The 27,931-nt window shown below is 44.0% G+C and overlaps 1 protein-coding gene across 4 annotated transcripts; it reads left to right on the top strand.

Moving 5' to 3' along the window:
- The first annotated feature begins 72 nt into the window (after nucleotides 1-72).
- On the top strand, nucleotides 73-26,455 carry TMEM248 (transmembrane protein 248). 4 transcript variants are annotated; one of them, XM_061153360.1, is made up of 7 exons: nucleotides 73-145; nucleotides 15,185-15,361; nucleotides 18,176-18,461; nucleotides 20,099-20,249; nucleotides 21,246-21,429; nucleotides 22,755-22,898; nucleotides 23,736-26,455. In XM_061153360.1, the coding sequence occupies exons 2-7, from the start codon at nucleotides 15,203-15,205 to the stop codon at nucleotides 23,754-23,756; spliced, it is 945 nt and encodes a 314-aa protein (XP_061009343.1). In that variant the 5' UTR covers nucleotides 73-145; nucleotides 15,185-15,202; the 3' UTR covers nucleotides 23,757-26,455. The 4 variants fall into 4 exon arrangements, with proteins under 4 accessions (XP_061009343.1, XP_061009342.1, XP_061009340.1 ...); XM_061153359.1 differs by lacking the exon at nucleotides 73-145 and adding an exon at nucleotides 352-433 and having other exon boundaries at nucleotides 18,228-18,461; XM_061153357.1 differs by lacking the exon at nucleotides 73-145 and adding an exon at nucleotides 352-429.
- The last annotated feature ends 1,476 nt before the right edge of the window (nucleotides 26,456-27,931 follow it).

Consider the following 27,931-nt stretch of genomic DNA (forward strand, 5'->3'; position numbering starts at 1 on the left):
CTGTCCCCGGCGCGGCGGGGAGAATGGTGCCGAGCGGCCCCGGGCCGGCCGCGCGCCGCCGCTAGTGAGCTCCGAGCGGCCGCGGGCGTCCGGCGAGCAGCTGGCCCGGTCGGGCCCGGGGCGCGCCGCTGCCCACCGGGGCGGGGTGAGCCAGGGCGGGCGGGGGTCGGGGCTCGGCCGGGGCTGACGCGGGCCGGGAGGGGATGAGCTGGCCGGCTTTCGCCCTCGCGTCTCGGGCTGCAGCCCCCGCTCCAGCTGCCAATGGGGGTTGGTCCTTGTCCGGCCTAGGCTGGTGGCCTCGGCCGCCCGCCACCGGTGTTTGTCCACTCGCGTCCCCGGAGCCAGCGTTCCCTGGAGGCCCTCGAGATGGCAGGACTTTCCACGTCTGGAGCCGAGGCCTGGATAATTTGGATTTGGCACGGGGAACGTGTTGGTAGTTTGCCTTTGTTGACTTTGGGTCGCGTTTGCGTTATTCTGCTTGGGAAGGATACACATTTCATGATGGGAGGGAGAGACTTGCGTACGTGCAGGCACTTGAAGTGAACTAGTGGTATTTTTTTGTGTCAAGCTTGGTAACTAACCAGAGCGGGGGTGGATTATCATCTTCACTCCTATATTTTTTTTTCATCCTCACTCATATTTTAATAAACTAAATTGAGTGGCTTCAAGGTAATCTAGAGGCCGGTAATTCTAGTTCCCTTGATAGGCACCCTCTGGAATAAGACGAGGCCTGTTGTGCTGTTTTCAATCGTGTAAACACCATAATCGGTGGACAGCTGGTGAGGGGGCCTTTGTTGAAGAATCCGGTGTCTGTAGTTTAGTTCTCAGCCGATGACAGCCTTGGCTGAGTGTTGAATGATGAGATGCTTTGCGGTCTGCCTGAAAGCAGGAAAGCTTGTGGTTGCTGAATTGCTACTTTCCCGCCTCAAAGGTGAGCCGTCTCCGGGAGGTAGCGGGAGGCACGACCCCAGGGTTGGCGATGACTGTTGGTTTGTCCCTGTAGCACTCTTTTTGGTGAGCTTGGAGTCTGAGCTTTTTGTATCCCATCTGTAGATGAGTGCTCGGTTAAGGCTTGAATGATAAAAGCACCCTCCTGCTCCCTCACTGCATCTAAGTCTCAAAGGAAATAGACCTGTTGTGCAACTGAGATACACTTTATGACTCCAAGCGCGTTTACTCTGGGAGTAAGGAGGCCGCGTGTTGACTTCCTAGTAAAGGTTCGGGAAGAATTTCTGTGGCCTAATTGAGATGTACTGGAATCAGGGCTGCCGCCGGCGTCTGGATAGTAGGATCACAAATGCTGATGGAGCGCACCTGCGCTGTCGGGGCGGGAGCTGCAGCTGCTGCCGGGAAGCGAGACAGACCTAAGTGCAAATATAGTTTCTGCAGGCAAGGGACTTAATTAGAGAAAGGGATGGGCGATAAAACGTGGCAGGACTTAATTGCCATATAGAGATACTAGCGACTAGAGATTTCCTTCTGATTAGGATCAGAAAACCTTCGTAACGGAAGTGACTTTTTTTAAACTTTTTAATTTTTTGTTGGGGTACAGCCGACTAACAAACTATGTTGTGATAGTTTGAGATGAACAGTGAAGGGACTCAGGCATACATGTACATGTATCCATTTTCCCTCTAGCCCTGTCCCATCCAGGCTGCCGCATAACCTTGAAGGAAGTGACTTTTGAGGTGGACTTGGAAGGATGGGGAGGGTTTGGGTCATTCCAGATTTGCTGGGAGATGAAAAAGCTTGGGCCTTTGGTGGAAGGGCACCCGGTCTAGGTAGCTAGGCAGTAGGTGTCTGGCAGTATTGGGAGAGGCAGCTGGTTAAGGGTTAAATGCTTTTCTGCTTCAGAAAAACACAGGCTACTGAGTCTGGCTTCTGGTGGTTTTCTGGGTTACAGAGAATTGTTTGCATTTGATGTGTGTGTCTTGTTCTGTTAAACAGCCAATGACATGAAGCAGGTGCTTAACTTATTTTAAGGACAATGAAAAAAGATGCTGATTGTAGTTCCTGTCTGGTATTAACAATCAGGGAATTAAATTTGCTGTCCTCGAGTGGTTTATGTGCCTGTGTTTAGTTTGCAAGAACACAGATCTAGTAACATCTCTGCCACTCTGGCTGCAGCCCAGTGATGAATGACAGACTTTTAGTCATCACCTGAGTGTTTTTAATGACATTTAGTTAATGAAGCATCACTTCACAGAGATGCTGTTTGTTTCTATTACCCAGTTGTTGAAGAACTGTTGAGGCTGTTCAGACAGGACACCATGTAATTGCCCTGGAATGTTATGATTAGTCTTAGGACTTCACTGGCTTCAACCTTAGCTTTTCTTTAAACATACTAGGGACCAGCTAAACTTTTTACTCCTCCTTTTTGACTCTTCTTCCCTCTCTCCCCACTGCTCTGTCTCCTCCTTGTTACAGTCAAGTGTCTGAAAAAGAGTGGTCCTGGCAGGAATGGCCGATCTGTGGGATGTTTTTGTCACTATTAACCTGCTACAGAGTGATACTGACTTGTGAGAGGACTTTAGAATTTTTTAAGAAAAGTTAATTTTTTTTCACTGAGACATTCCAGTTAAAATGAAAAAAAAAAAGGTAATGGAGGAAAGATTATAAGAGTTTTTAGCAAATTAAATTTCCATTTAGGATTTGTTTGGTAAATGTACAAATCCTTAAATTATCATTTCCATACCAGAGGTATGCCACTCTTTCTGTGTATAACTATAAACCTGGGGACTGTAGAACAATGTCTGATGGTAATAGTTTGCAGAGTACTGTCATTTGCCATTTTGTGCTATTTGTTTTAAAATGCTATTTTCAGAATATATCCCAATCTTTACACTGTGTTCAGATGTTATGATTCCATGTTGTGTTCATTTAATTTTGTCATCACTCATGATTTTTTTTCTTAAGTATCTGTTAATTAAACCCCAAATCATTACATCTCAATCCAAAGATACTTTCAGTTTGGTTTTTAAGTAGGTCAGCAGTTAAAAAAACTAAGAACAAAGAGGTGAGTTATTTTCAATTTTGGGACTAAGATGAATTTATTTGTTAAAAAGAGGGATCTTGTTGGAAATTCCCATGATTTTTTTGTCATGATTTTGAAAACGGAGCAATGCATTAAGTAGTTACAAGTAAGTAGAAATACAGCCAAAGTCTGAATTTTGGAAAATAAGTCATAAAATTATATCAGCCCACATTGTTTTCGGAAAAGGCGATGGCACCCTACTCCAGTACTCTTGCCTGGAAAATCCCATGGATGGAGGAGCCTGGTAGCCTGCAGTGCATGGGGTCGCTAAGAGTTGGACACGATTAAGCGACTTCACTTTCACTTTCATGCACTGGAGAAGGAAATGGCAACCCACTCCGGTATTCTTGCCTGGAGAATCCCAGGGACGGGGGAGCCTTGGTGGGCTGCTGTCTGTGGGGTTGCACAGAGTTGGACATGACTGAAGCGACTTAGCAGCAGCAGCACATTGTTATCCTTTTGTCTTTATTTGAGTACTGTTATTGCCTAAAATGCACATTTAGCAACTGAAACTTTATGCTTTCTGTTATTTCCCTTTTGATCATTTAAACTTGTTGGGTGAAACAAGTTTTTGAGAGTCTCTTCTGCATTGTAAGTTGTATGAGATTAAGAAACAAGAAACTATTGGCAGGAGATTCCACTCATCTTTGCTTTATACCCTTGGTGAAAGTGCTCAAGTGGGAGTTGCCTTGCTAAAGAGATGGGAAATAAGGTAACCATTTTAAACTTCAGAAAAAAATCAGTCTTAATTGTGCTCATATTGAAGTCAGCTAAAATACACTATCCAAGGTATGTGAATTTTTTTTTTCCTATCAGGCATTTGACTTGAAAACTACTTATCAACCCTGGTTTTGTGATTGATGGCACAGGTTTTGAGGTCAGGTGAATTAAGTCAGAATCTTAATTGAGTACTTCCTGTGACTGTTTTGTAATATAATCTTGTATAAATTACCCCCTTTTGATTTCAGTTTCCTCTTGGGTAAAATGAGGATAGGCATATTTACTTAGCAGTGTTGTGTGGATTAGAAAATATGTATGTAAAACACTTGGCACGGAGCCTGGCCCTCAGCCCATTTTAAATGGTGGCTATTAAGCATGATCCTTAACCCCTAATGAGAGAGGTTTCTACTTATATCGCTGTTGATGTCTTAACTGCAAAACTGTATGACTGCTCTTCAGTGCGTGTTTCATTTGATGGGGTGGACTCTGTATTCAAACCCCTAACATCTCCTGGGAGCCGGTGGAGCACTTGGTTAATGTCCAGGCCCTGAAGTCTGACTGGACTTGAATCCAGGTTCATTTAGGACTTGGGGCAGCTTAGCCAACTTCCTTATTATGCCTGAATTTCCTCATCTGTAAAGTACAGATGTCATGAGGATAAAATATGTGCAAAACTCTTAGAACATTGTGCTTCACTCATGAAAGTGGGTGGTAATGTTAGATGTTACTGTTGAGCACCTTCCCAGGGCCAGGCCCTGCCCGAGGAAGGAGGTGTGCAGAAACGGGTCACAGAAATGAGAGCCCAGAGGAGCAGGATGCCTTTGGAGTCCAGCTGGGCTGAAGGAGGCAGCGGGGCTGGAGAAAAGCCACTGTTGAGAGACACTGCAGCGTGGGAGCAGCGGGGCTGGTAACCCGTAACTGTTGGGGTGTAGGAGAGAGTCCAGAATGGCCGGCAGGGGTCCCCGGGTAGAGAGGAGCTGATGTGGAGACTTTGGATAGGCTTTGAGCTGGATTGTGGGTCCTCTCCGTGGAATGTTCCAGTAGATGGATGTTTCCATCTGGAGTGAGGAAGTAGGTGAAATTGACAGAAAGCTGTGAATGAGTGTGTCCATCTTGAGCAGAGGCCCAGCTGAAGCCCAGGGGGGACCCCAAGTTTTGAAGAAGAGTGAGAAGGAAGAGCAGCCAGGTGAGGAGGTCCTGGCAGCTGGAAGGTGGGGTGGCCCTTGGTGTCCATTGCACTGGGAGGTTATAAGGACTGAGACCCAGACCTCGGCTTTAGAGTCGAGACCTTTATGGAGACCTTGATGTTTCCCTTAGACTTTGTTGCTCTGCATTTGCCTCTCTGAGGGTCTTTTCCATTTGCACTCACTTTTTTGTTGGGGAAGGAGGTGCTTTCTCAGTGCTGGAGAGCTGGGTGTTGAGATCGCCCAGGGTTTCTGTGACACGAGCCCGTGTCCTCATCTCTGCTGAGTCTTGGATAATCTGGCATCGCATCCATTAATGTTCTTTATTAGCCTTAGGGTTTTTTTTTTTTTTTTTTTTTCCCAGTGGGTTTTGTCATAGCCTTAGGGTTTATAGCAACCAGCCTTAAAGCCCTTTGACTGTGTCAAACATCACAGGATACTTGAGAAAGGCTGCTTTAATTTTTACACTCAGAATGAGCCTCTCCCACATCAAGGTGACTGCCTGGCCTTTTCTCTTAGCATAAGACCAGCATATTTCCCTCAGCGGGTGTTAGAAAAAGCTTGCCTCCCTCACCCTCCCCGCACAGTCCCCCTGTGAGTTCTTCCACCACTTCCCTGACTCCTAGTCTCCTCAGAACTTTGAAAAGGGTGTGACTTTTATATAAGAAAGTTTTAAGGAATTTCTCATTTAGCCTAAGGTCGAAAATTCAGTTTAATAAAATGGTGGTTTTGTTGTTCATGTGAAGTGAACTTTTTGATCTGCGTCACAAGTAGTGGTTTAGTGTAACTTAAAATAAGTCAGGAACTGTTTAGGAAATATCATCTGGAGTGTGGAATTCCCATCTTGTGCAAAGATTCTACTTTTAAACTGGAACAGGTTGCCACGTGGTATCCTTTGAAGTATGTGGGCTGTGGAGAGGGGGAGAGAGATGCAGAGAGGACTCGTGTATCTGGCATGATGAATGTTAATTTACTTCCTTTTCAATAAAATATTATAATTGCTAAATTATCTACTTCTGCCCTCACTGTCCCCTTGGGAGGCCTTCCTCTTTTACTGGCTGTTTCTCTGCCTGTGGATGTGCTGGCTTCCTCCCTCTCACTGGAACCAGTGCTGACCCCCTGTTATCATCTCTTTACCGGCTGATTCCCCCCAGCGAGAGCGAGGTTTCAGGGATCTCCAGTGGTCTCTCCAGGTGGGGGATTGTGTCATGCAAGCTCAGTTCACCTGAGTTCTTTCTAAAACACCGAGAACTCAGAGAGCCTTTCTTTTGTTACTGCTGATGCTGGGTCACGTCTCAGCAGTATTTGGCTGATACTTCTTCCTTGACACTCTTCTCCTATGCCTTGTGGGACCCTTCACCATCCTGGGCACCCCACCCCAACCTCTCTCAACCTCTGCCCTAAGGGAGGAGCCCACGCTTGTCTGGGGAAGCTCTCTGCACCACCTGCCCCAGGAGCACGCAGTACCGGGTTGTCTGGAGTCTAGTCAGTGTTCTGATTTCAGTTTTGGTTTCTCATAAATCCAAACACAGATTGCCACAAGTTGAGCTTTGCCTTTCTTTAGCACCAGGACATACTAAACAACTGTCCTGTTTTTTGTTTTGTGGTTTTTTTTTTCCCCTAGGTGGGTTTAACAAATTTTCTTTCCTGTTTATTGCCTTTATTAATGAAGAGAATGAATAGAATTAAGGTTTAATGAAACTTTATTTAGACCAGGAGACCAGCAGGGTCGATTGACAGTCAATTATAAATTTTAGTTAGAAATTATTATAAAAGAAATACATTCTCGTGATGGAAATGTTAAAGAAAGACATATAATCTCACCATCTAAAAGTAACCACCCTTGTTTGCATTTGAGGGTGTGTTATGTGTTTTTTTCCCATATGGGTGCTTGTGTAGCTCTCATATTTTAAAAACCTAAAATAACCTCATTTTGTGTGTTTTAGATCTGTGTTAATGGCTACATAGTTTTCCTTCTGGGGCTATGTTATACTTTAACCATTTCCCTCCTATTGTTGGATAGCTGGTTTTCCAGTTCTTAAAATTTTATATACTCCTAAGATGACTGTCATAGTAGTTAAGTCTTTGTTTTCAGCAGTGCGGGTTTTCTCAGGTTCACTTTTTAGAGGCAGAATCACAGAAGTAAGAGTGTGCTTGAGTTTTAGTGCTATTGGCATGTATGGCCAGGCTGGTCTCTAGAAAGTTCGTAACAGCCTCCTCTCTCCCCATTTTTAGGATCTCCTAACTTGTGGGTTGCTGGAGTTAACCCTAGGATAATCTTAGCATTGCCTTTTGCTTACTTAAAAAACTACAACCTGATGTTTAGTGTTGTCATTAAACTAGTCTCAGAGCTCTGGGCACTGAATCGATGGACTTTAGTCGTGTGCGCTCACACCTGTGAAGTTGGCCCTTGACTGTGTTCTGTGTACCTTACCTCCTTAGACTTTGCAGAGAGGCAGGTCCACAGCCCAGGTCAGCTCTTGTCTCCATCCTGGTGAACGTCTCCGATTGGGGTTGGGATGCGTGAGTGTAGGGGAGAGAGGTCAGCTCGTGTGCTTTCTCTCCACCCACTTCCTCCTCCCCATAGAGCTTAACTTATTTTTTAATTAAAAGTGAGACATTTACTGTTGAGAGGATGATGGAAATTTTCTTGTAATTCTTTGCAGGGGAAATAAATTTGTTTAGCCCTTGTTAATTCATCTTTGAAAACACTTGTGAATGGTGGAAAGGAATTTTAAGTTTATGAAGTATTTGGACTTTTAATAATTTCACTAAAAAACCACAAAAATGCTTTTACTTTTTAAGTGAATCCAATAGCCTCCTCTGGAACTTGCTCTAATTAAATTGGTGTATGTTGACATTGCTTGCTAATTTGTGGTTATTTATGTTGAGATATATATGTATTTATATGTATATGTGTGTTTATATATGTATGTGTTTATTTATATTCTAGAGTGATATGGTTTTAATGATAGCTTTATCTAGAAGGGAATTCAAATTTTTTTGTTTTTCTAAATATTTCATTATTGTAGTTCCAGGTGGTGAATAGTTCCTAATTATTTTATATGCAATTCAGATTTCATTGTTTTCTTAATAAATGGAGCTCTCATTTATTGTTGACATTTTGTTTCTGAAACCTACTAATATTTTATTTTTTAATTGAAGTATAATTGATCTACAATATTAGTTTCAGGTGTACAACATAGTGATTTAATACTTTTATAGATTATACTCTGTTGAGAAGTCTTATAAAATATTGGCTGTATCCCCTATACTGTCCATTACATCTTTGTAGCTTATTTATATATGGTGATTTGTAACTCTTAACCCTCTACTGCTATTTTGCTCCTCTCCCCTTCTCTCTTCCCACTGGTAACCACTAGTTTGGTGTATCTGTGAGTCTGTTTCAGTTTTGTTATATTTATTTGTTTCATTTTTTAGATTCTACCTATAAGTGATAACATACAGTATTTGTCTTTCTCTGACTTATCTCACTAAACATAAGACCCTCCAGGTCCATCTGTGTTGTTGCAAGTGTCAAGATTCATTCTTTTTTATGGCTGAGTAATAACCCATTATATGTATATGGGATATCTTCTTTTATTCGTTCATGTTGATGGACACTTAGGACATAGGTTGCTTCCATGTCCTGGCTATTGTAAATGGTACTGCTATGAACATTGGGGTGCGTGTGTCTTTTTGAATTATTATTTTCATTTTCTTCAGATATATACCCAGGAGTGGAATTGATGGATCATATTGGTAGTTCTATTTTTAGTTTTCTGAGGAACTTCTGTACTGTTTTCCATAATGACTGCATCAATTTACATTCCCACCAATGGTTTACTAGAGTTCCCTTTTCTCTGTGTCCTCGCCAACATTTGTTGTTTGAATCCTATTTAATGAATAGAGAGGACTATTGCTCCGCATCCTTGCCAGTATTTGGTATTGTCAGTGTTCTGAGTTTTGGCCTTACTAATAAATGTGTCCTGGTATCTTGTTTTAATTTGCATTTCCTGATGACATATGATGTGAGAGCATCTTTTCATATGCTTATTTGCCATCTGAAAAATCTTTGTCAAAATGTCTATTAAACACTGTGGCTAATTTTTAAGTTGTGTTGTTTCTTTTCTTATTGTTGAATTTTAATAGTTCTTTGTGTATTTTGGAGAACAGCCCTTTATCAGATGTCTTCTGCAAATACTTTATCCCAGCCTGTGCTTGTGTTCTTATTCTCTTGATAGTGTCTTTTGTAGAGCAGAAATCCTTCATTTTAATGAAGTCTAGCTTACCACTTCCTTTTTTCATGAATGGTGCTTTTGATATCCTTATCTTAAAAGTCATCACCAAACTCAGGGTTTTCCCCAGTGTACCTTCTAGGAGTTTTGTAGTTTTGCATTTACTGTCAGGTCTGTGGTCCATTTTGAGCTCGCTTTTGTTAAGAGTGTAAAATCTGTGCCTAGATTCATCTTTTTTGGCGTGTGTGGGTCCAGTTGTTCCAGCAGTATTTGCCGAAAGACTTGTCTTTGCGTCATTGTATTGACTTTGGTCCTTTCTCAAAGATCAGCTGACTGTATTTATGTTGGTCTCTTTCTGAGTTCTCTGTTGTTTCATTGATCCAGTTATTCTTTTGCCAGTACCACACTGTCTTGATTACGTAGCTTTATAGTAAGTCTTGAAGTCAAGTAGAGTCAACCTTCCCACTTTGTTCTTCTCCTTCAATATTAACTGTTTTGGTTTTTTACCTCTCCATATAAACTGTAGAGGAAGTTTGTTGATACCCACAAAATAGTTTGCTGGGATTTTGATTGGGATTGTGTTGAATCTGTAGGTCAAGTCGGGAGGAGCTGACATCTTGACCTACTGAATCGTTGTATTGATGAACATAAAATATCTCTCCATTTATTTAGTTCTTTGATTTTGTTCATGGGAGTTTTGAAGTTTTCCTCATATAGATCTTGTACATATTTGTTAGATTTATACTTAAGTATGTGGCAAGGGGAATGCTAATGTAAATGATACTGTGGTTTTTAATTTCAAACTCAACTTGTTCCTTGTTGGAATATAGAAGAACAACTGGCTTTTGTATATTAGTCTTGTATTCTGCAATCTTACTGAAATTACTTTCTAATTTATTTTTCAGTGTAAGTCTGGATTCATTTGATTCATTTAATAAACTTCATTTTAAAATTACCTACTTTAAAAAAAAATAAAATTACCTACTTTGTGTTTAGATATTGATAAAGTAGAGACAATAAGATATCGTATCTATCTGTGAGAGGCTTACAGCTTGGTTGGGAAGGTAGACATGTACACAGGCAGCTGCAGTAAGGTATTTCATTCTGTGTGAGAAATTTTTGGTGTATAGTGGGGACATAAAGGTGAAAGACACTTCTCCCTAAGGGACTGCTAGAGGTGGGAAATGTTTCATAGGATGAGGTAACCCCTCAGCCGGGACTTGAAAGAGGGGAGTTGAAGTACTGAGAAATGGCATATGACGGTCAGGAGGACCTGTGGACTCAAAGACCTGCAACTATAGGATTGTCTAATATGTTCCAGGAATCGTAGGCAGTTAGCAAACCATTAAGAAGGAGACAAGACAGAGTTTATGGTGGACTGCTATTATAAGGAACTTGGACTTTACCCCTAGGTCATTTGGAACTCTGAGATAATTATGCAGTGACAAGATTAGATTTGCATTTGAAAAAAGTCACTGACAGGAAGATGAATTATTTGACCCGTAGCAGGAAGATCCAGTTGAGACTCGTAGCAGTAGCTGCAAGTGAAGATGATGAGGGCCTGAACTAAGGGGAGTATCAGAGGAGTATGGAAAAGAAGAGTCAGAAGTAAGAGATGTTGAAGAAATAGAATCTTTAGCTCTTAATAGTTGCTTGGGTATGGGGCAGCAGTAGTCCAGGATGTTTTCCAAAGGTCTGGGTTGAGATGGAATACAGGAGGAGGAGTCAGGTTGGGCAGGAATGCAGGTTAGTTCAGTTTTGGACATGTAGAATATGTAGGTACAGGGGCAGTCAGTGGGCACTTGGATGCAGTGGTCTTAGGGCTGTGGGACATGTGGAGGACTGATGCAGTGGTCAGTCTCCATCATCTTAAGAAGATGGGACACAGCAGGTAGATCTGAGACATTATTTTGGGAAGAAAATCCACAAGATTTGCTGATGGATTAGATTGATGGTAGTGGTGAGGGAAAGCAATGCAGGTAAAGGAGGAGTATGTTGAGAAAAGTTTATTTTGAAATGCTTCCACTAAAAAAGAATAAAAAAATCTGAGATGAGATTCCAGCTGCAGAGGTTAGAAAAATCAAGCTGAGCTAACCCAAAGAAGGCCAGTGCAGAAAAATAATTTTTTTTAAATGTAGAAATTACTAAAAAAAGAAAAGAAATTATCTAGGTATAATCTATAAACCCAAATAATGCTTTTCTTTGAAAACACAAACACAATATAGCTCTGGTAAGACTGATTAAAAGGAGAGAGAAGAAGACAAACACATCACAACATTTGTAATGAAAAAGAACAGGACTACAAGTAAAAATTGAACAAATCACAAGATAATACTGTGCCAGAAATGTTAAAAACCAATATAACATGGGCAGTTTCCTAAAATAATATGTCTTATCAAAATTACTAGAAATAGAAGACATAGATTTTTAAAAAAATTATTTATTTTTGGCTGTGCTGGGTCTCTGTTGCTACGAGCAGGCTTTCTCTAATTGCAGTGAGCAGAGGCTACTCTAGTTTTGGTGTGAGGGCTTCTTGCTGCGGTGGCTTCTTGTTTCAGAACAGGGGCTCTAGGGTGTGAGGGCTTCAGTAGTTGCAGCACATGGGCTCAAATAGTTACGGCACATGGGTTTTGTTGTCCCAAGGCATGTGGAATCTTCCCAGACCAGGGATCGAACCTGTGTCCCCTTCATTGGCAGGCAGATTCCAACCACTGGACCACCAGGGAAGTCAAAGTTATTTTTAAAGCATGAATAAGTAATTAAGATAGCCCATCAAAATACAAAACTAAAAGAAACTTGAGTCCAGATGTTTTCTTGGTCAAGGTATATCAAACTTTGGGGCTTCCCTTGTGGCTCAGCTGGTAAAGAATCCGCCTGCAAGACGGGAGACCTGGGTTCGATCCCTGGGTTGGGAAGATCCCCTGGGGAAGGGAAAGGCTCCTCACTTCAGTATTCTGGCCTATAGAATAGAGCTGTATAATCCATGGTGTTGCAAAGAGTCAGACACGACTGAGTGATTTTCACTCTATCAAGCTTCCCAGAAAAAGAAGCAGATATCTTATATATGTTGTTCTAGAAAATAGGAGTGAACACAGTCAGTTAATCCTACGATATTAGAATGACCTAACTGTACTAGTCAGGGAGTATATATAGTCAAGGAGAGAATGATTTTGGCTTATAATTTTTTATTATCTCACTTGTGAATAGATGTGGAAATTCAGAGTAAAATTTAGCAACCATAAGTCAGCAATATAGTTTTAAAAGATCATGATTATATGAAATTTATTCAAGGAATGCAAATGAATCGTGAAAAAAAATCAGTAGAGCATAGTTCATGTTAACAGATTAAAGGAGAAAAATTGATTGTTCAGAGGTTGCAGATAAAACATTCATTAAAATGTAACAGTTATAGTGAAATTCTCTTTGCAAACTTGAAATAGAGGGTACTTCCTTAACCTGATGAGGAATTTCTTTCAGAAATCTTTGGCATATACTGTATTTATTAGTGAAGTGTCAGAAGCATTTCCTTTAAAGTCAGGAGTGAGGCAAGGATTCCTATTACTGCTGCTTCTGTTCATTTCACTGAAGGGTCTAGTCAAAGTAAGAAAAAGAAAAGAAGATGAAACAAGGATTGGAAAGAAACACTGTTATTCCTTGTGGAGTTACTGTCAAGAGAAGCTACAAACAGTCTAATTTGAATTTGAAAGATTTTAGCAAAGTGTCTGGAATTGAGATCAATACACAGAAGTCTATTGCTGTTGTATAAACTAGTAACAAGGGGAAATGTCATTTTTAGAAGGATACTGTCAATGGTAGCTGCATAAATTATCTTTGAATCAATCCAACAAGATGATTAAGAGAAAATTTTAAAAAACTGTTGAAAAAGAAAGTGGACCCAAATAGACATTTACTGCTAGAGGATATGAGGTTTCTTTAGAACATGATGAAAATGTTTTAAAATTGACTATGGTGATGGTTTTCCAATCTGTGAACTGAATTGTATATTTTAAATGAGTAGATTACATGGTGTGCAAATTTTATCTTAATAAAGCCATTAAAAAAATGAAGAACCTGTCATAGGGCCAAAAATACCATAAGCCATATTTAAGGAAAACCCACAGACTTGGAGTAGTTATATATAATGTTTAGAAAAAATTGGAAAAAAAGGTCCAGTGTCTAAAATATCCAAAAACAAAAAACTTTTGAATGTTAATAAGACACAGACAAACATCCTACTGGTGAATGGCCAGAGATTCAGGCAGTCACCTAGGAAGAATCTATATGGCTGATAAAGAAGTAGAAAGATACTCTTCAGAGAGATGTAACTTAAAATAATGGTGAGATACAGTTTCACATAGAATATCAAATGTTGGCATGAATGTTGGGAAATGGAGCGAGTGCTTTCCTTGCAGGTGGGGGGCTGGGGAGAGGAATATAAACTAGGACGACTTCCTGGGAGAGTCTGACAGTCAGGTTGCAGATGGGCCTACTGGTGACCTCTTTGTGTTAGAACCACTTGTGCCTGCTGTGGTGTCCTTTGTGAGTGACACAGTGGGAAGAACCCGAGATGACTGTGATACAGTTGCATGGTATACAGCAGGTAAGCCAGTGGGCTGGGTCAACAGGTTATGTCTCAAAACAGAAGGATGAGTCAGAGTCTTGTGCAGACAGACAGGCGCACAGCCTGGCTTGTGGCAGGGGGCTGCTCTCTGTTCTTAGGGGCTGTTGATGCATCTTTTTCTCTCTCAACTTTAAAAGCTGGCACATATTTAAAAAATAGTTTTTAGTATTGTAGCCTGATCATACATAGAAGAACTTATTATGTGCCTCTGCTGTTCTCGGGGCCAGGAGCCGGGGCCGTAGCAGTGAACAAGACGGGCAGCATCTCTGCTCTCATGGAGTCAGAAGGAGGGATGATAAGACTATAAACAAGTAAAAATTTAACTGAACAGCGTGAAGGAATTGAGGCAGGGTTCTGGGAGATTGGGGGTGGAGGGTGATAATGGAGGGGCTCTCTGAGAAGCTGACTACTGAGCAGAAACCTACTTTTGAAGAAGAGCAAGCCTGGAAATTTAAGGGGGAAGGGACTCTAGGCAGAGGTAAAAGCCTTCAGGTAGGATATGTTCAAAAATTCCAAGGGTAAAATACTTAGGAATAAGTTTAGCAAAAGGAGTGCAAATATGTGCTTTGAAAACTGCGAAATACTGAAATAAATGAAAGAGAACATAAATCATTGGAGAGACACCCCAGGTTTGTGGACTGGAAGACAAATATTGTTAAAGCGGCAGTACTCCCCAGACTGATCTGCAGGTTCAGGGTCATCCCTGTCTAAGTCTCAGCTGACTTCCCTGTAGAAATTGACGCGCTGCTCCTGAGAAAAGATGAGTGTGGCCAGTGCCCAGTGAATGGGGGAGGGAATGTTGGTGAAAATGGAGTTACTGAGGCTGGCAGGGTTTCTGGATCATGACACCCTGTGGGCCTTGACAGGAAGCCTCAGTAGGACGCCACAGAAGGGATTCAAGCAGGGGAGTGATAAAATTCAGTATTTGTTGGGTGCCTACTCTCTGCAAGGTGCTGGAATGGGCAGGAGTGTGGTGAACAGGACAGAACGTTGAATAAATAGAATTCCACTCTTCAGTGGTGGGAAATGAGAGCATCCTCAGCTTATTTTTGTACATGTTGGCATGTATTTGTGTCGTGTCACTGACCTACTTACCTGATTTCTGAAGTAATGTGGAGGTAGCAAACGTTCCTTAAAGAATAATTAGAAAATTCCAACCAAAAGAATGTCTGTCTTTCAAAATCCTACCATTTGGAAATAATAACAGTTAATATTTCATATTTGTTTTTTTCCCCTTCTAGTCTTTTTGAATGGATTTATGATCAAACAGTTCTCAGGTTCAATAACGTGTGACCTCCTCACCCCCCCCCAACCCCAGTAAAGAAACATGTGAGTCATAGGTTTTCCTTCAGCGAGTCTGTCAGTGATTCTGATGAACTCCTTTCAGGTGGAGCTGATCAGAATAATGTTCAGCATCAACCCCCTGGAGAACCTGAAGCTGTACATCAGCAGCCGGCCGCCCCTGGTGGTGTTCATGATCAGCGTCAGCGCCATGGCGATCGCTTTCCTGACCTTGGGCTATTTCTTCAAGATCAAGGAGATCAAGTCACCAGAGATGGCAGAGGTACAGTAAATTCTCAGCTCTCCTCTCAGATGGGCTGGACCTTTGTAGGGTGGGAAAACACCTTTTGGCTCTCCACATACCTTTCTTTGGCTCTCCACATACCTTTCTTTGGTTTGTGACTTTTATTTATCCCAGTGAGGAGTCATATTCAGAATTTTTGGCCTTCCATCTTGCAGTGACTCACTTTGGTAGGAAGTAACCTAGTCAGATAGTTATTGATTTAAATAATGCTACCAGCTTTAGTTAGACTGTTTCAGCAACAAAGCATGTGTTTTAGGAAGTATATTTGTAAAGTGTGTGTCAAGAAGTTCAAAAACTAACTTTTTGCTATTCACATTAAATTAGCTAATTGCTATTTTAAAAAACTTAAGCATTTATTTTAAAACCATATATTGTCATGGAGTTTTATACTGTACTGAAAGCCTTTTCACTGGAAAGAAAGAATTCTAAGAAAGCAGGATCTTATTTCCAAATATATTTCTCTTCTTCTTATCAAGGAAAATTTTAGTTATCTACAAACTTGCCTTATAGATTTTGTTTTTTGGTCAGTTTAAATGAATTATTTGGGCATTGCTCTTTAATTGTTAATCTAGGCATATAGTAGTTTTTGAACGGTCATAGTACAGATTTTATATGTTTTTGGAAATTACCTAGAGGTCCAGTGGATGACTCAGTGATTTTACCGCCAAGGGCCTGGGTTCAGTCTGTGGTCGAACTAAGATCCCACAAGCCATGCAGCACAGAGCCCCCCCCCCCTCCCCGCCCCAAAAAAGCATGTTCTTGCATATCAGAAAACAATACAGAGTTAATAATCTTGTTTAATAGAGGTAAATGACAGTATACCTGTTAATAAGTTTACATTATGCCAAACCACTGATACGGTGAATTTCCTGGTGGATGAGTTTCCTTTAGGACAAACTAGTTTCCATTTTAGTGGATTCTTTGAGTGCCTTCTCCTGCCCTTTTCCTTCTTGGGTGTGTTCCGTGGTGGGAATGTGGGTGGGGTAGGGATTGCATGATTGTCGCAGTGTGCGCGCCTCGGGATGGAGAGCAGAGTTCTGCTCAGTGGCGTGGGGATGGTGCTCACTCTGTGCCATTCTGGATTATCGATGATCTTGGCAAGAGGAACCACCTTCTCTGACACAGAGCAACAAGTTTGAGCTATTTCTCCCACTAAACCCTTCCAAAGAGTTTCTTACCAGGAGACCTACTGGCTGGCTTAGTTCTCCCTTTTCTGACCCTGCCTGAGTCTTTAGGGCTGAAAATGAACATTCTACTCACAACCAAAGTTCTGCAGCATCCTGGCATTCCTCTCCCTCCAAGCTCAAGTCCATGTTGAATGCTCAGCCAAGGCCAGAGGTTAAGATGTAGCGTGGATAATTAGCCCTTGATAAGCAGAATGGGGCCTGACATTGGCCTTGGCCAACTTCAGAATGGACTCGAACTCTGCAGGAAAGCAGAGCTGCAGGACGCTGCAGAACTTTATGATTTAATTTAGGGATTTTATCTTCAGTTAAGGAGCCTGGGTATATAGGGAAAGTTTGGGACTGTGAACCAGAAAACTTAGTTCTGATTCTGCCTGCTTTCACCTCAGCTGGAATTGGACAGTCCCCACTTTGCTCTGGGCCTCAGTTTGCTCATGTCTGGAATATGAAGGGGCAAGACTAGAATATTCATTCTCAGCTCTAATGTTCTTGAATGGTCTGCTGAGTTTTTAGGTGTTAGAGAGAGTGTAATTTGAAATTGCTGGTTGCCCTCTTACTAAACGCCCAATACTGATAAACTGGGGCTGTAAAAGTAGACTTGACCGCTTGGGGAATTACTTAAATAGTATTTTTAATTAACATTACAGTTATTGGCTGTGTCATTTGGTTTGTCTTCACATTTGGCAGCTTTCTGTAGATAATGTTACTTGGAAGAAAGGAATTGTGTGGAACAGCCTAGGTTGATTTGTTATTGCCATTCTAGCCTGAGTTCATCTTTGGGTTTCTGCTTAAATGAAAAAACACCCTGGTGGGTACTTTACTATGTTGGTATCAGTTTTAAAACTATTTATAGTTTAAACCATCAATATAGATATAAAGAGAAGCTTGAGAACATCTTTTCTCCTCCCTTTTGAAATTGTTTCTGTCCTAAAGTGGCACCCAGGGTCCATGACGAGGGGGAGAAAGTATTAACATCAGAGTGGGTATTTACTGCGGTTTCATGTTCTCAAGAGAGAAGGAGCTCGGTTTAGAAAAGGGACCTTTTAAGGAAATATTTTAAGGCAGCCTTAATTTTTAAAAAATAGCTAGTTGTACCCAGAGGGTTGGGGGTGTGAGAGGAAGGTTTAGGAAGGCGGGGACATATGTGTACTTATGACTCATTCACACTGTTGTATGGCAGAAACCAACACAGCGTGGTAAAGCAATTATCCTCGAATTAAAATAATAAAAATAGCTAATTGTAACTGCTGAATGAGTTTAGTTTAATACTTTGAATGTTTTACTACTTTTGTTCAAGTCGTCTTGAGGCTAGATGATTTTCTGTGAGTGTGATATACTTTTTTTCCTTCACATGTTTTCCTGAGTTGTTTCAAGTCAGTTTATTTAATAGGTCATGCCAATGGAGAGTTCATATTTTAGATTTTGAATGTGAGAGTGTTTGGAATCCCACACAGTGACGGCAGCGCAGGAAGCTGAAGGCTGTGCCCTCCCGTCGTTTGAAGGACTGACTGAGGCGCAGCGGGCCGTGTGCGGCACCACGCGGAGGGCCGTGACTGCGCCGGCAGCACTCGCAGACGCCTCACCCTTGTTCTCTTTCGTTTTGCCAAAGGACTGGAATACTTTTCTCCTGCGGTTTAATGACTTGGACTTGTGTGTCTCAGAGAATGAAACGTTAAAGCATCTCACAAACGACACCGCAGCTCTGGAAAGCACAGTGACCAGCGGCCAGGCCAGGACGTCCACGCAGTCCCCACAGGCCCTGGAGGATGCGGGCCCAGTGAACATCTCAGTAGCCATCACCCTCACCCTGGACCCACTCAAACCCTTTGGCGGGTACTCGCGAAACGTCACGCATCTGTATTCCACCATCCTCGGGCATCAGGTCGGGCTCTCGGGTACGTGAGTGGGAGCCAGCTCCCCCAGGCTTTCTCTGGCCACAGCTGTTAGAACACAGAGTATTAGAGTGTCTGGTTTTCCTCCTCAGACTGTTCCTTAGTTTTTGTATGTGTCTTCCCTTTTGTTGACTTTGAACTAAACAGAATCAGGGAGGAGAACCATTTCTACTGCATCTTCGCTTATTCAAGTGCTTGGTATGCAGTTGGTGCTCAATGAAAGCTTATAAGAGTGGGAGACTGGGAAGAAACTATAAGGCCTATTTATGGTCTTAACATTCTTAAATGCACATTTTTTTATTTGTGTTTTTTAAATTTTATTGACGTATAGTTGATTTACAATGTCGTGTTAATTTCTGCTGTAGAGCAAGGTAACTCAGTTATACATACACACTTTATCATTTCTTTTCCATTGTGGTTTGTCACAGAGTAGCGAATACAGTTCCCTGTGCAGTAAGACCTTGTTGTCTATCAATTCTGTATAATAGTTTGCTGGAGGGGAGGGAAGGATTGGGAGTTTGGGATCAGCAGAGGCAACCATAAGTCTGTTCTCTGTATCTGTGAGTCTGTTAAACACAGATTGTCTAAATTCTGGCTCATCATGTTGGAGTTTTGTACATACTACAGATATTGCTGTTAAGTCTTAAGTTTTTTTTTTGAATGCACTGGGCTGAATGCTAGGAATTAGAAAAAGCCAAAGATCTGGTCTCTTCCCTTTGCAATTTTGGCATATGAAAGAGACAAGCATAACGTAAGTTAATATTCATCAAGCACTTAAGAGTAGTTCCTGGCAGACAGGAAATGCCGTATAAATGCTTGTTAAATAATATTAAACATCTGTAGAACATTGAGCGCTGCCCTCGGACTAGTACCAAACCCAGGACAGACCATAGGTGAATCAGGAGGAAGTTGAAGTAGTGGAAGCTGGAATGATCAGGACGGGCTTTGTGCCAGAGACTTGGGCCTCAGAGGAATCGTCTTTGGTTACCAAGAACCTTTGAAAGTCCTTAAAGGAACTGGGGAGTACCTGGCAGCCCCCTCCTGGCTCCTCCTGATGAGAGGTGTTCCCATGTAAGGCGGTAAGGGCAACATCTGGGTTTTCCATGTAGCGGGTGGACCTTTTTCTTTTGCTGTGATGTTTAATACCTTGGTATTCATTTGCACTTTATCGCTCACCTGTCCCATGACCTTTCTTAAGTCTGACCTGCTGACCCTCAGTCTGCTCATATGTGAAAGGGTTACAGTAACACTTCTTTGGGCTTGTTCACGGGATGGTGGCCACCAAGTGAAGTAACACATACAGAAGCAGAGTGGCAGTGCTGAGCGCTGTTCCCGCACTGTGCGCGTGGTGAGGACTCACACAGCCCCAGCCGTCGCCCTCGGGCGTGGCCTCTCCAGGCGGCGGCTGAGAGCGGCCTGGCTGTGTCTGCCGCATCGTGGGTCTGCCGGCTCAGCAGGCCTCAGAGTCTGGCTCGGAACAACCACTGTTATTCCTGAACCCCCCGCAAAGGCAGGGGTCCCACCTCTCTGGGTTGATGGGATTCCTGGGTGGGTTTGATTTCAGGATTCAGTCAAATCCCAGAGAATCATAAATGGAAGATTTCTTGCCTTATTTACCAAAACACTGATTTTTTTTCCAGGCAGGGAAGCCCAGGAGGAGATAAATATTACCTTCACCCTGCCCACATCCTGGAGCTCGGACGACTGTGCCCTTCACGGGCATTGTGAACAGGTGGTGTTCACAGCCTGCATGACCCTCACAGCTCACCCCGGCGTGTTCCCCGTCACCGTGTAAGTGCTCCCTGACCCCCATGGACGTATGTGAGAGGCTGTTTACCGTGAACTTGACTAGAATGCTTTAGCAGCAAATTCTCAAGACAGCTGGCGTCACGTTACCTTGCAGAATTGTCATCGCTGGGACTTGTCTATAGGATTATTTCAGTTTAACTTGCTTTTCTGAGGTAAAACTTCTGCACATAAATATCAGAGGGTTAGTCTTTCAGTAACGTCATAAAAGCATCTGGTTGTGTTTGCAGGTTTTAGACTTCCTTTCCTGTTGGTAGCAGAAGCCACAGGAAAGATGTGTAAGAGCTGATCCTGTGACCATAATGACCCATAATGACGACTTCTGAACAGTATTTTGTTCATCTCCATTATCCAGGAAGAGTTATTTTTTAAATTGATAGTATAAATTGAACCTTATTTTCCATGAAACAGTTCCTGTTGCTGAAACTTCTGCTTCATTTTTTTTTTTTTGAGCACCTGTCAGTGTTAACAGCTTTGCCTTTAAGGCTGTTCTTGCCTCTGCTTTCTCTGTAAAGGAGGTAATGATCTATAAATACGTGAAATACACAAGGCAGAGCCTATTTAAGGATGTTAGGGTGGGTCTTTTTCAAATAATTGTCCTGGGATTAATCTGTTTTAGATGTTTGGAGGTTTGTAGGCCAAGTTCAGCATTATTTGCTGTTGGTTGTAACAGCTGATAGAGAAGTTTGTATGGAAAACTTCCAGTGGTGACAAAGTTTAGCTTATTTGAGAAAATGGGCTTAAAAGGAGTGACTCCTTTCTGGTGAGAGGACCTAGGATTGAATTCTGAAAGCAAAATTCTAACACCCAAACTCTCAAGTATCAATGCCTAGTTCTTATTCTGTTGTGTTCATTAATTTTAAAAAAGTCACTAAACCAAAAACATAATAGGCCTTATCTCAAGAAAATATGGCTGTCTCCGATTTCTCCTTCCCCACATGAGGCCTGCTCAGCGCCGTGTCTCGCCCCCTTCTCCTGCAGACAGCCGCCGCACTGTGTTCCTGACACCTACAGCAATGCCACGCTCTGGTATAAGATCTTCACCACGGCCAGGGATGCCAACACAAAATACGCTCAAGACTACAACCCTTTCTGGTGTTACAAGGGGGCCATTGGAAAAGTCTACCATGCTTTAAACCCCAAGCTTACAGTTATTGTTCCAGACGTAAGTGAGAAGAATCCTGTGTGTCCGTGTGTGTCCAGGAACCATTAGAGCAGACCCCACTTACCTCCGTCCTTGGGTTAGCTTAGCTCCTGCCGTTCTCGATGTACCGCCGGGTGGGGAGACCAGGCTGGGGGAGCTGGAGACTTGCCGAGACATGCCGCCCCTTTGCTTCTGTTCTTCATTTTCCACTTTGTCCAACAGCAGTTACGTATTGATTGCAGCTGTGTGCTAACTCAGAGGGGCTGCAGGAGAGGCTGGCCAGCCTTCCTCTTGCACACACCCCTCGCTGAAGCATCTGTGGTTAGTGGCGGCAGGAGCAGTACATAGTGTGGGATTCAGAGAGGCAGACAAAAATAGGAAGAGGGGACTCTAGCTAAATATTGATGCCTGGATGGGCTTTGACTTTACAAAGAGAAGACAGAGGGAAGGCCCTGTCCTCTGAGCTGGTGGGTGATTTGCTGATTTTGTTTGCTCCTCAGACTGGAGCCCACTTTTAAAAGACTGCACTGAATTTTTGTGAATGTTCTTCTCTTCTGTCAGTACCTGCCAGGTGGATTTCTTCTCTTTTTGCCGGTCCCTCTCTTTCCTTATGTCTCACTTGTATCGAGTTGTGGGCATTGGAACAGCAGGGCCTGCAGGAGCGCGCAGTGGAGCCGAGACTGTGTGGTGGGCGGGGGCCGGTTCCCGAGGCCCTCGGGGCCCCACTGAGGCGTTCGGTCTCCCTGGAGAAGCAGGCCAGCGCGGCCTGCATCTGGGCTGTAGGGAGTTTGTAAAGCAGTGTGTCAGGAAGACTGGTCTACCCCCCGATACACGAAATGGGAGGGAGCCTGAGGCCTGGAGCTGTGAGGAGGAACAGGAGTGGAGGCCTGGCTGGGATCTCAACAGCTGGCCGGGCCTATGGCCGGGCGCCTGGGGGGATCAAAGGCATGAGTCACGGCTGGCGTTTCCAGCCAGGGGCTCATCCACGTGGGGAACGGCTGCAGCCTCTCTGAGGAGGAGTAGCTAGGGGTTAGGAACACAGACTTGGGGGGTCAGCCGTGCAGCTTGAGGGCTGTGAGAACAAAAAGAAAGGGAAGGGCAGGGGTTAAAGGCTCCGGGGGGAATTTGAGCAGAGTACCGGTTTAGGAAGGGAGGGTGTGGGTGGGTATCTGGAACACCGTGAGCTCCAGCTTTCCTCCTTGAGAAGATAGGAGGAGAACCTTCGGTTCTCACGTGAGAAGGAACGTTGAGGCAAGCCTAGAGGTTATGCCCCCTGATTTCAGGAAGCCAGCCTTAAAATCTCAGTGACTCAGTGCGGACATCTCTGGTTGGCTCTCTCTGTTTAGGATGACCGCTCGTTAATAAACTTGCACCTCATGCACACCAGTTACTTCCTCTTCGTGATGGTGATAACGATGTTTTGCTACGCGGTTATCAAAGGCAGACCCAGCAAACTGCGTCAGAGCAATCCTGAATTCTGTCCCGAGAAGGTGAGCGGTGGGTGGGGTCTGGCCCGGGACTGCTCTGGAGGTCTCTGGGTAAAGTCCCAGTTAGTCCTATTTCCACTTACTGTGGGTGATTCCTTTTCTCTGGGGAAATTAGTTCCTGTCTATCAGCAGCCATTGCCCCTCAGCCTATAACATGGTGTTGCATTTTCAACCATATACCCGTCTTTGGTGGGAAAAAAACGTTCTCATATCTCCACTGGAGGGACTTCCCTGGGTCCAGTGGCTGGGACTCTGTCCTTCCAGTGTTCTGGTCGGGGAACTAAGACCCCACATGCTACACCGTGTGGCCAAAAAAACAAAACAAGCAAAATGAAAATTAGATCGTTAACAAATTATGTAGTAGGGACTTCCCTGGTGGTCCAGTGGCTAAGACTGCACTCCCAGTGCAGGGGGTCTGGGTTCGATCCCTGATCAGGGAACTAGATCCCACATGCTGCCACTGAGCCCTGGTCCAGCCAAATAAAATAATTTAAAAAAAAACTACTTAAAAAAATTATGTATTAAAAACAGTTCTCCGCTGGAGAACAGCTAACCTCGAGGGCTGCCGCCTTCCGCGTGGGTCAGCGTGCTGGTCACCTCCCAGGGTGCTGACACTTGGCCCATCTCAGCACGGAGCTTCCTGAGATCAGCCGACTTCTATTCATTACCTCCTAGATGAGCTTGATCTTTTTAGCGCTTTAATCATTCCCCTGTCTGGCAGATGCATGCGTGTGACTCCCTGGGTTTGGGGCTGGGCCCAGGGCCTCAGTAGGAGAGCTGATGGGGCTGAGTTACCTGGGCGTTGCTGCGTGACCTGTTGGCCGTCTTGCTCTCTCCTAGGTGGCTTTGGCAGACGCCTAATCCCACAGCTGCCGTTTGCCAAGAGAGACCGAAAGAACCATAATCATCGCCTGCTGAAGCCAGCCTGGGCCTGGACACTCTGTGAATACATTATCTTGCAATGTTGGGTTATTCCAGCCAAAGACATTTCAAGTGCCTGTAACTGATTTGTATATATTTATAAAAGTCCATTCAGAAATTGGTCCAGTGATGCACGTGCTTCGCACTGGGTGCCGCCAGAACCCTTCAGCCTCACCTGCAGACTCGGCGGGATGACCCACGCGGTGCCCAAGAGGATTCGCAACCTCGCTGCCGGGGCAGGCTGTGCTGTCTCTCCCGGGGCCCGAGGCGTGTCACCGCTGTGGGGGAGGTTTGCTTTGGTTCTTGTTCAGCCCGATCTGTACAGAATGTTCAAAACAGTCTGCCCCTTTGATATGATACTGCATTTCCAAAGCCACCCCAATCCAGTTTGTGGATTTTATGTGTCTGTGGCTTAATAATTATAGTAACAACAATAATACCTTTTTCTCTGTTTTGCTTGCAAGGAGACAGACCTTTTTTTTTTAATCCACCTCTTTTCCCCTTTGAAGAAAAAATAGTCACATTTTAATACTACTCTAGTTAGGAGAGATTCGTGCTTTTATCTTGAGTAAAAAGTTAAATATTTAAAAGTCACTTACTTGGTAAAGATCAAAGTTTCATTTTCCACATGGACAGCGAGGAGCTTGGTCCTGTTTGAGTTGAGCTGGCTCAGAGTGTTCCACTGTCCTTTTTCTTCTCTGTTGTCCCTTACCTCCGTTACAAAAGTTGAAACAGCTTCCTTGCTCCAGAGGGCTTCAAAAATGAAGCACAAGAGGCTCTAGCCGTTCTCTTCTCTGAAATGCAAGTGACAGTATGGGAAGGAGAGGGCGATGGTTCGGTCTAATAGTCATGAAAGGGTCTCTCGTTTTCTTTGAGAAGGGAGAAGATTTTTCTTTCCCGGGTGTTTCCCGGGGTTTCATTTTTATGCAGTTAACATACTTGGAAGGAAATGGCAACTTGAAGATACAACATTAAGAAAACATTGGCTGTGAAATCTGAGGGAAAATGATTCTGATTTGCCATTTATCAGGAAAACCAAAAGCATTTTTTTTTCTTATAACATTCGGATGATCTAATTCTTTTATCCCTTTTTCCTTCCAAGCCATCTTCATTTTAAAACGGTTGTGCATCTTTTCTAGCCCTTTATCACTTGTGTTCTTATTACCATTTTTCTTCACAGCTTTTTGCCTTACTAACTCACAGTCATTAATGATTTCTGAAAGTTCTCCGACGCAGTGATAGAGCAAAAGGGCAGTTAACAGTCTTGGGTGTGACTGTCAGCACTTCTATCCCTTAACTCCAGGTCTGTAGTCAGTTCTAAATTAGAACCAGCCCTGCAGTCTGAAATATATTGGCCTAGAACATTTTATCCCCAGGTTTTTTTTTGTTTGTTTGTTTGTTTTTTAAATCCCAGGCATTCTTGAATGGAAAACATTTGTGGGCTTTTACTGAAGGTTATTAAAATAATCATCATAGTAACTTGATATGTTAATACTTTTTTTTTTTCTTTTAGTACATTTCAAGCACAGTAATCAGACTTGTCTATCTGGTTTTTTTTTTAATGATGTGAGTTGCTTACCTGATGCATAGCTAATCAGTTAATTTAGTTTTCTCTTTAGAGACTTTGAGACTCTTACGAGACAAGATTGAGAAAGAGCCATTTGCTTGGCCTTTAGAAACATCAGTATCATTAAGACCAACAGATTTTAGATGAAGCTGCTACTGAATTAATAAAATCCCAAGGAAGTAGAGTTACAGGAATAGATTATTAACTGGCAGAGTAATATAAAAGGAAGACAGGTGAAAAAAGTCAGTTTCACTGGTTCGTTGGGTCCAGCTTGTTGCTAATATTAATGACCCTTGTGTTAATTACAGGGACTGGCTGGCATCTGCTGGCAGGGGAGGAGGGACTCTGTTAGGCACAAGGAAAGAAAGTGCCAAAATGCCTGGACAGTATGACTTGTCACGAGGCCAGGACACACTCTTTGAAACCCAGCATTCTCCTCTCGCAGGTGATCTCAGATCTTACAGAAGCCCAGTCAGATGTACAGAGGAAGGCTGGGGATGCCAAGGGTGCTGGGTCCGCCGACGCTCAGCAAGTCCAGAGGACCCGTTACTATCCGGGCACTGACAGACCAGGCCCTGTCCTCCGTGTCCCTCACGGGGCGGGCGGGGCCCTCAGGATGAGCAGAGGGTCGTAGACAGGGCCTGTCTCCCCTCCAGGGGCGACCCCGTGCAGAAGCACTGGCCCGTCCTCAGGCATCTTGGACTGGAGTCCAACAAAAGGTCAGCAACTTACTATTAAAACAGTTGTTTCAGATCATATTGATCTCTTTCCCTTTTCCTTTTGTCCTTTCACTGTATGACTTGAATCAGTTTTGATTCTATTTGTAAGTTTTTCTCGTCATTAGGAACCTGCCACTTCTGTTGCGTTCTCTTGGGCAGTGTGTAGGGGTTCAGCCTCCTGGTTTTTCACCCTCCTGCAGGCACTGTGGGGTTCCGAGGGCCAGCGGGTCCGTGTCACTCACCTTGCTGCATGGTGGTCGGTAGCCGATCTGTTCCGGCATTCACTCCCAGGTTAATTTTCTGTGTTGAAACTCTGTGCACATGTGCTTTCCAGAATAAAACATCTGAATTTATTCGCTGTGTCTCCATTTCCTCCTGTCTGCTGGGTGTTTTCTGAGGGGAGAACATACATGATAAGTCAGTGGGGATGTTTTGCAAGCTGTTCTTAAGTGTCACCTGTCGTCAGGATGAGGGGCGGGCACTATTTCCTACCAGGCTGGCTCCGCTAAGCACCCAGGTCTTCTCCCCAAGAGTACAGAACCTTAATGTGCTGGACTCACAAGTGCGCGCAGACCTGACCCAACTCCTGCCCGGAAGAAGGAGGAGATACAGGGCAGTAGGAGCGTGTGAATGGGGAGGGGGTTTACAGACACCCTTCTCGGTTCACGCGCTCTTGGTGTGGTCTCAGCCCGCGGTACCAGGGCCAGCCCTGACTCCCTGGAACAGAGCTACCACACAGGCCAGGCCTGCTTTGTCAGGAAAGGCATTCTCCGCAGTTAACCTGTAGTTATTTATAAAGGGCAGGGTGTTCATTGATGTGAATTCTTCCCTTTTCCCGGGAGGCTGGGGCTCTATGGGTCTTCCCTCCCTCAATCCCCCGCAGGTGCCAGGCAGTGAGGGGGTCAGCCTCCAGGTGCCCCGGTGGGAACGGGACCCCTCAGCGGGCTCTCGTCTCCCCCGCCCTCGCCTGGCCCTGCCTTCTCTCTCTAGTGGGTGGAGCACAACTCGCCATGCCTTCTGCCACTCGCTGCTACCTCCTCGGACTCGGAGGTTCGGGTGTGGCGTTCTCTCTCCATCACGTGCAGAAGCCCTTGGAGAATAACAGCCTGCATCTTCCTTCTCTTATCATCTGTAAAATCTGACATCGACCCAGTTCCACAAGTCCATTAGAGATGGTGCTTTATAAGCATCTCCTTGTCGGTGAGTCTCAGACACACAGGACCATCTCTGCAGATTTTGGGAGAAGCAGAGTGAATGCACAGACCCAAGGTGCACTGCGGAGTCGGGTCCAGCTTGTGAACTTATTTCCTGTCTTGAACAAACCCTCCCTGCCCATCTGTTTCCCCTCTGTAGGCCCCGAACCGCTTATACCGCGCTAGGTGTTGCTGGTGGATGAACAGCGGTGATCTGACCATTGCAAGAACAGACGGCAAGTTGCTAGGGCCTTGTCCAGGGGGTAAGGAGATGAGGTTTTGCTTTTCATGTTACTCACCCTCTTTACTCCAGACTCTTGCTCACCCAATAACACGTCTTTCTGGGGTTCTTAAGCGCTGTCGTCCATCTAGGAACTAGAGGCGCAGCAGCCCACAGACAAAATGCTTGCCCTCTGGGTGCTTCCTTCTGGTGGGGGAGACAGTGCATAAACACAGAAATATATTTCTGATGTAATGGCAGCTAGGGATGAGGTAAGGGTTCTTGGGACAGAGGATGAGGGCTGTGATGCCTCAGCTGCGGTGATCACAGGAGGCCTCTTGAAAAGAGGTACACTTTGAAGTCACACACAGAGCGGCGAGTGCTGGCCTGGGGCATTCCAGGCAGAGGGCAGAGAC

Source organism: Dama dama, chromosome 10 (genome assembly GCF_033118175.1).
Source record: "Dama dama isolate Ldn47 chromosome 10, ASM3311817v1, whole genome shotgun sequence".
Classification (NCBI taxonomy): domain Eukaryota; kingdom Metazoa; phylum Chordata; class Mammalia; order Artiodactyla; family Cervidae; genus Dama; species Dama dama.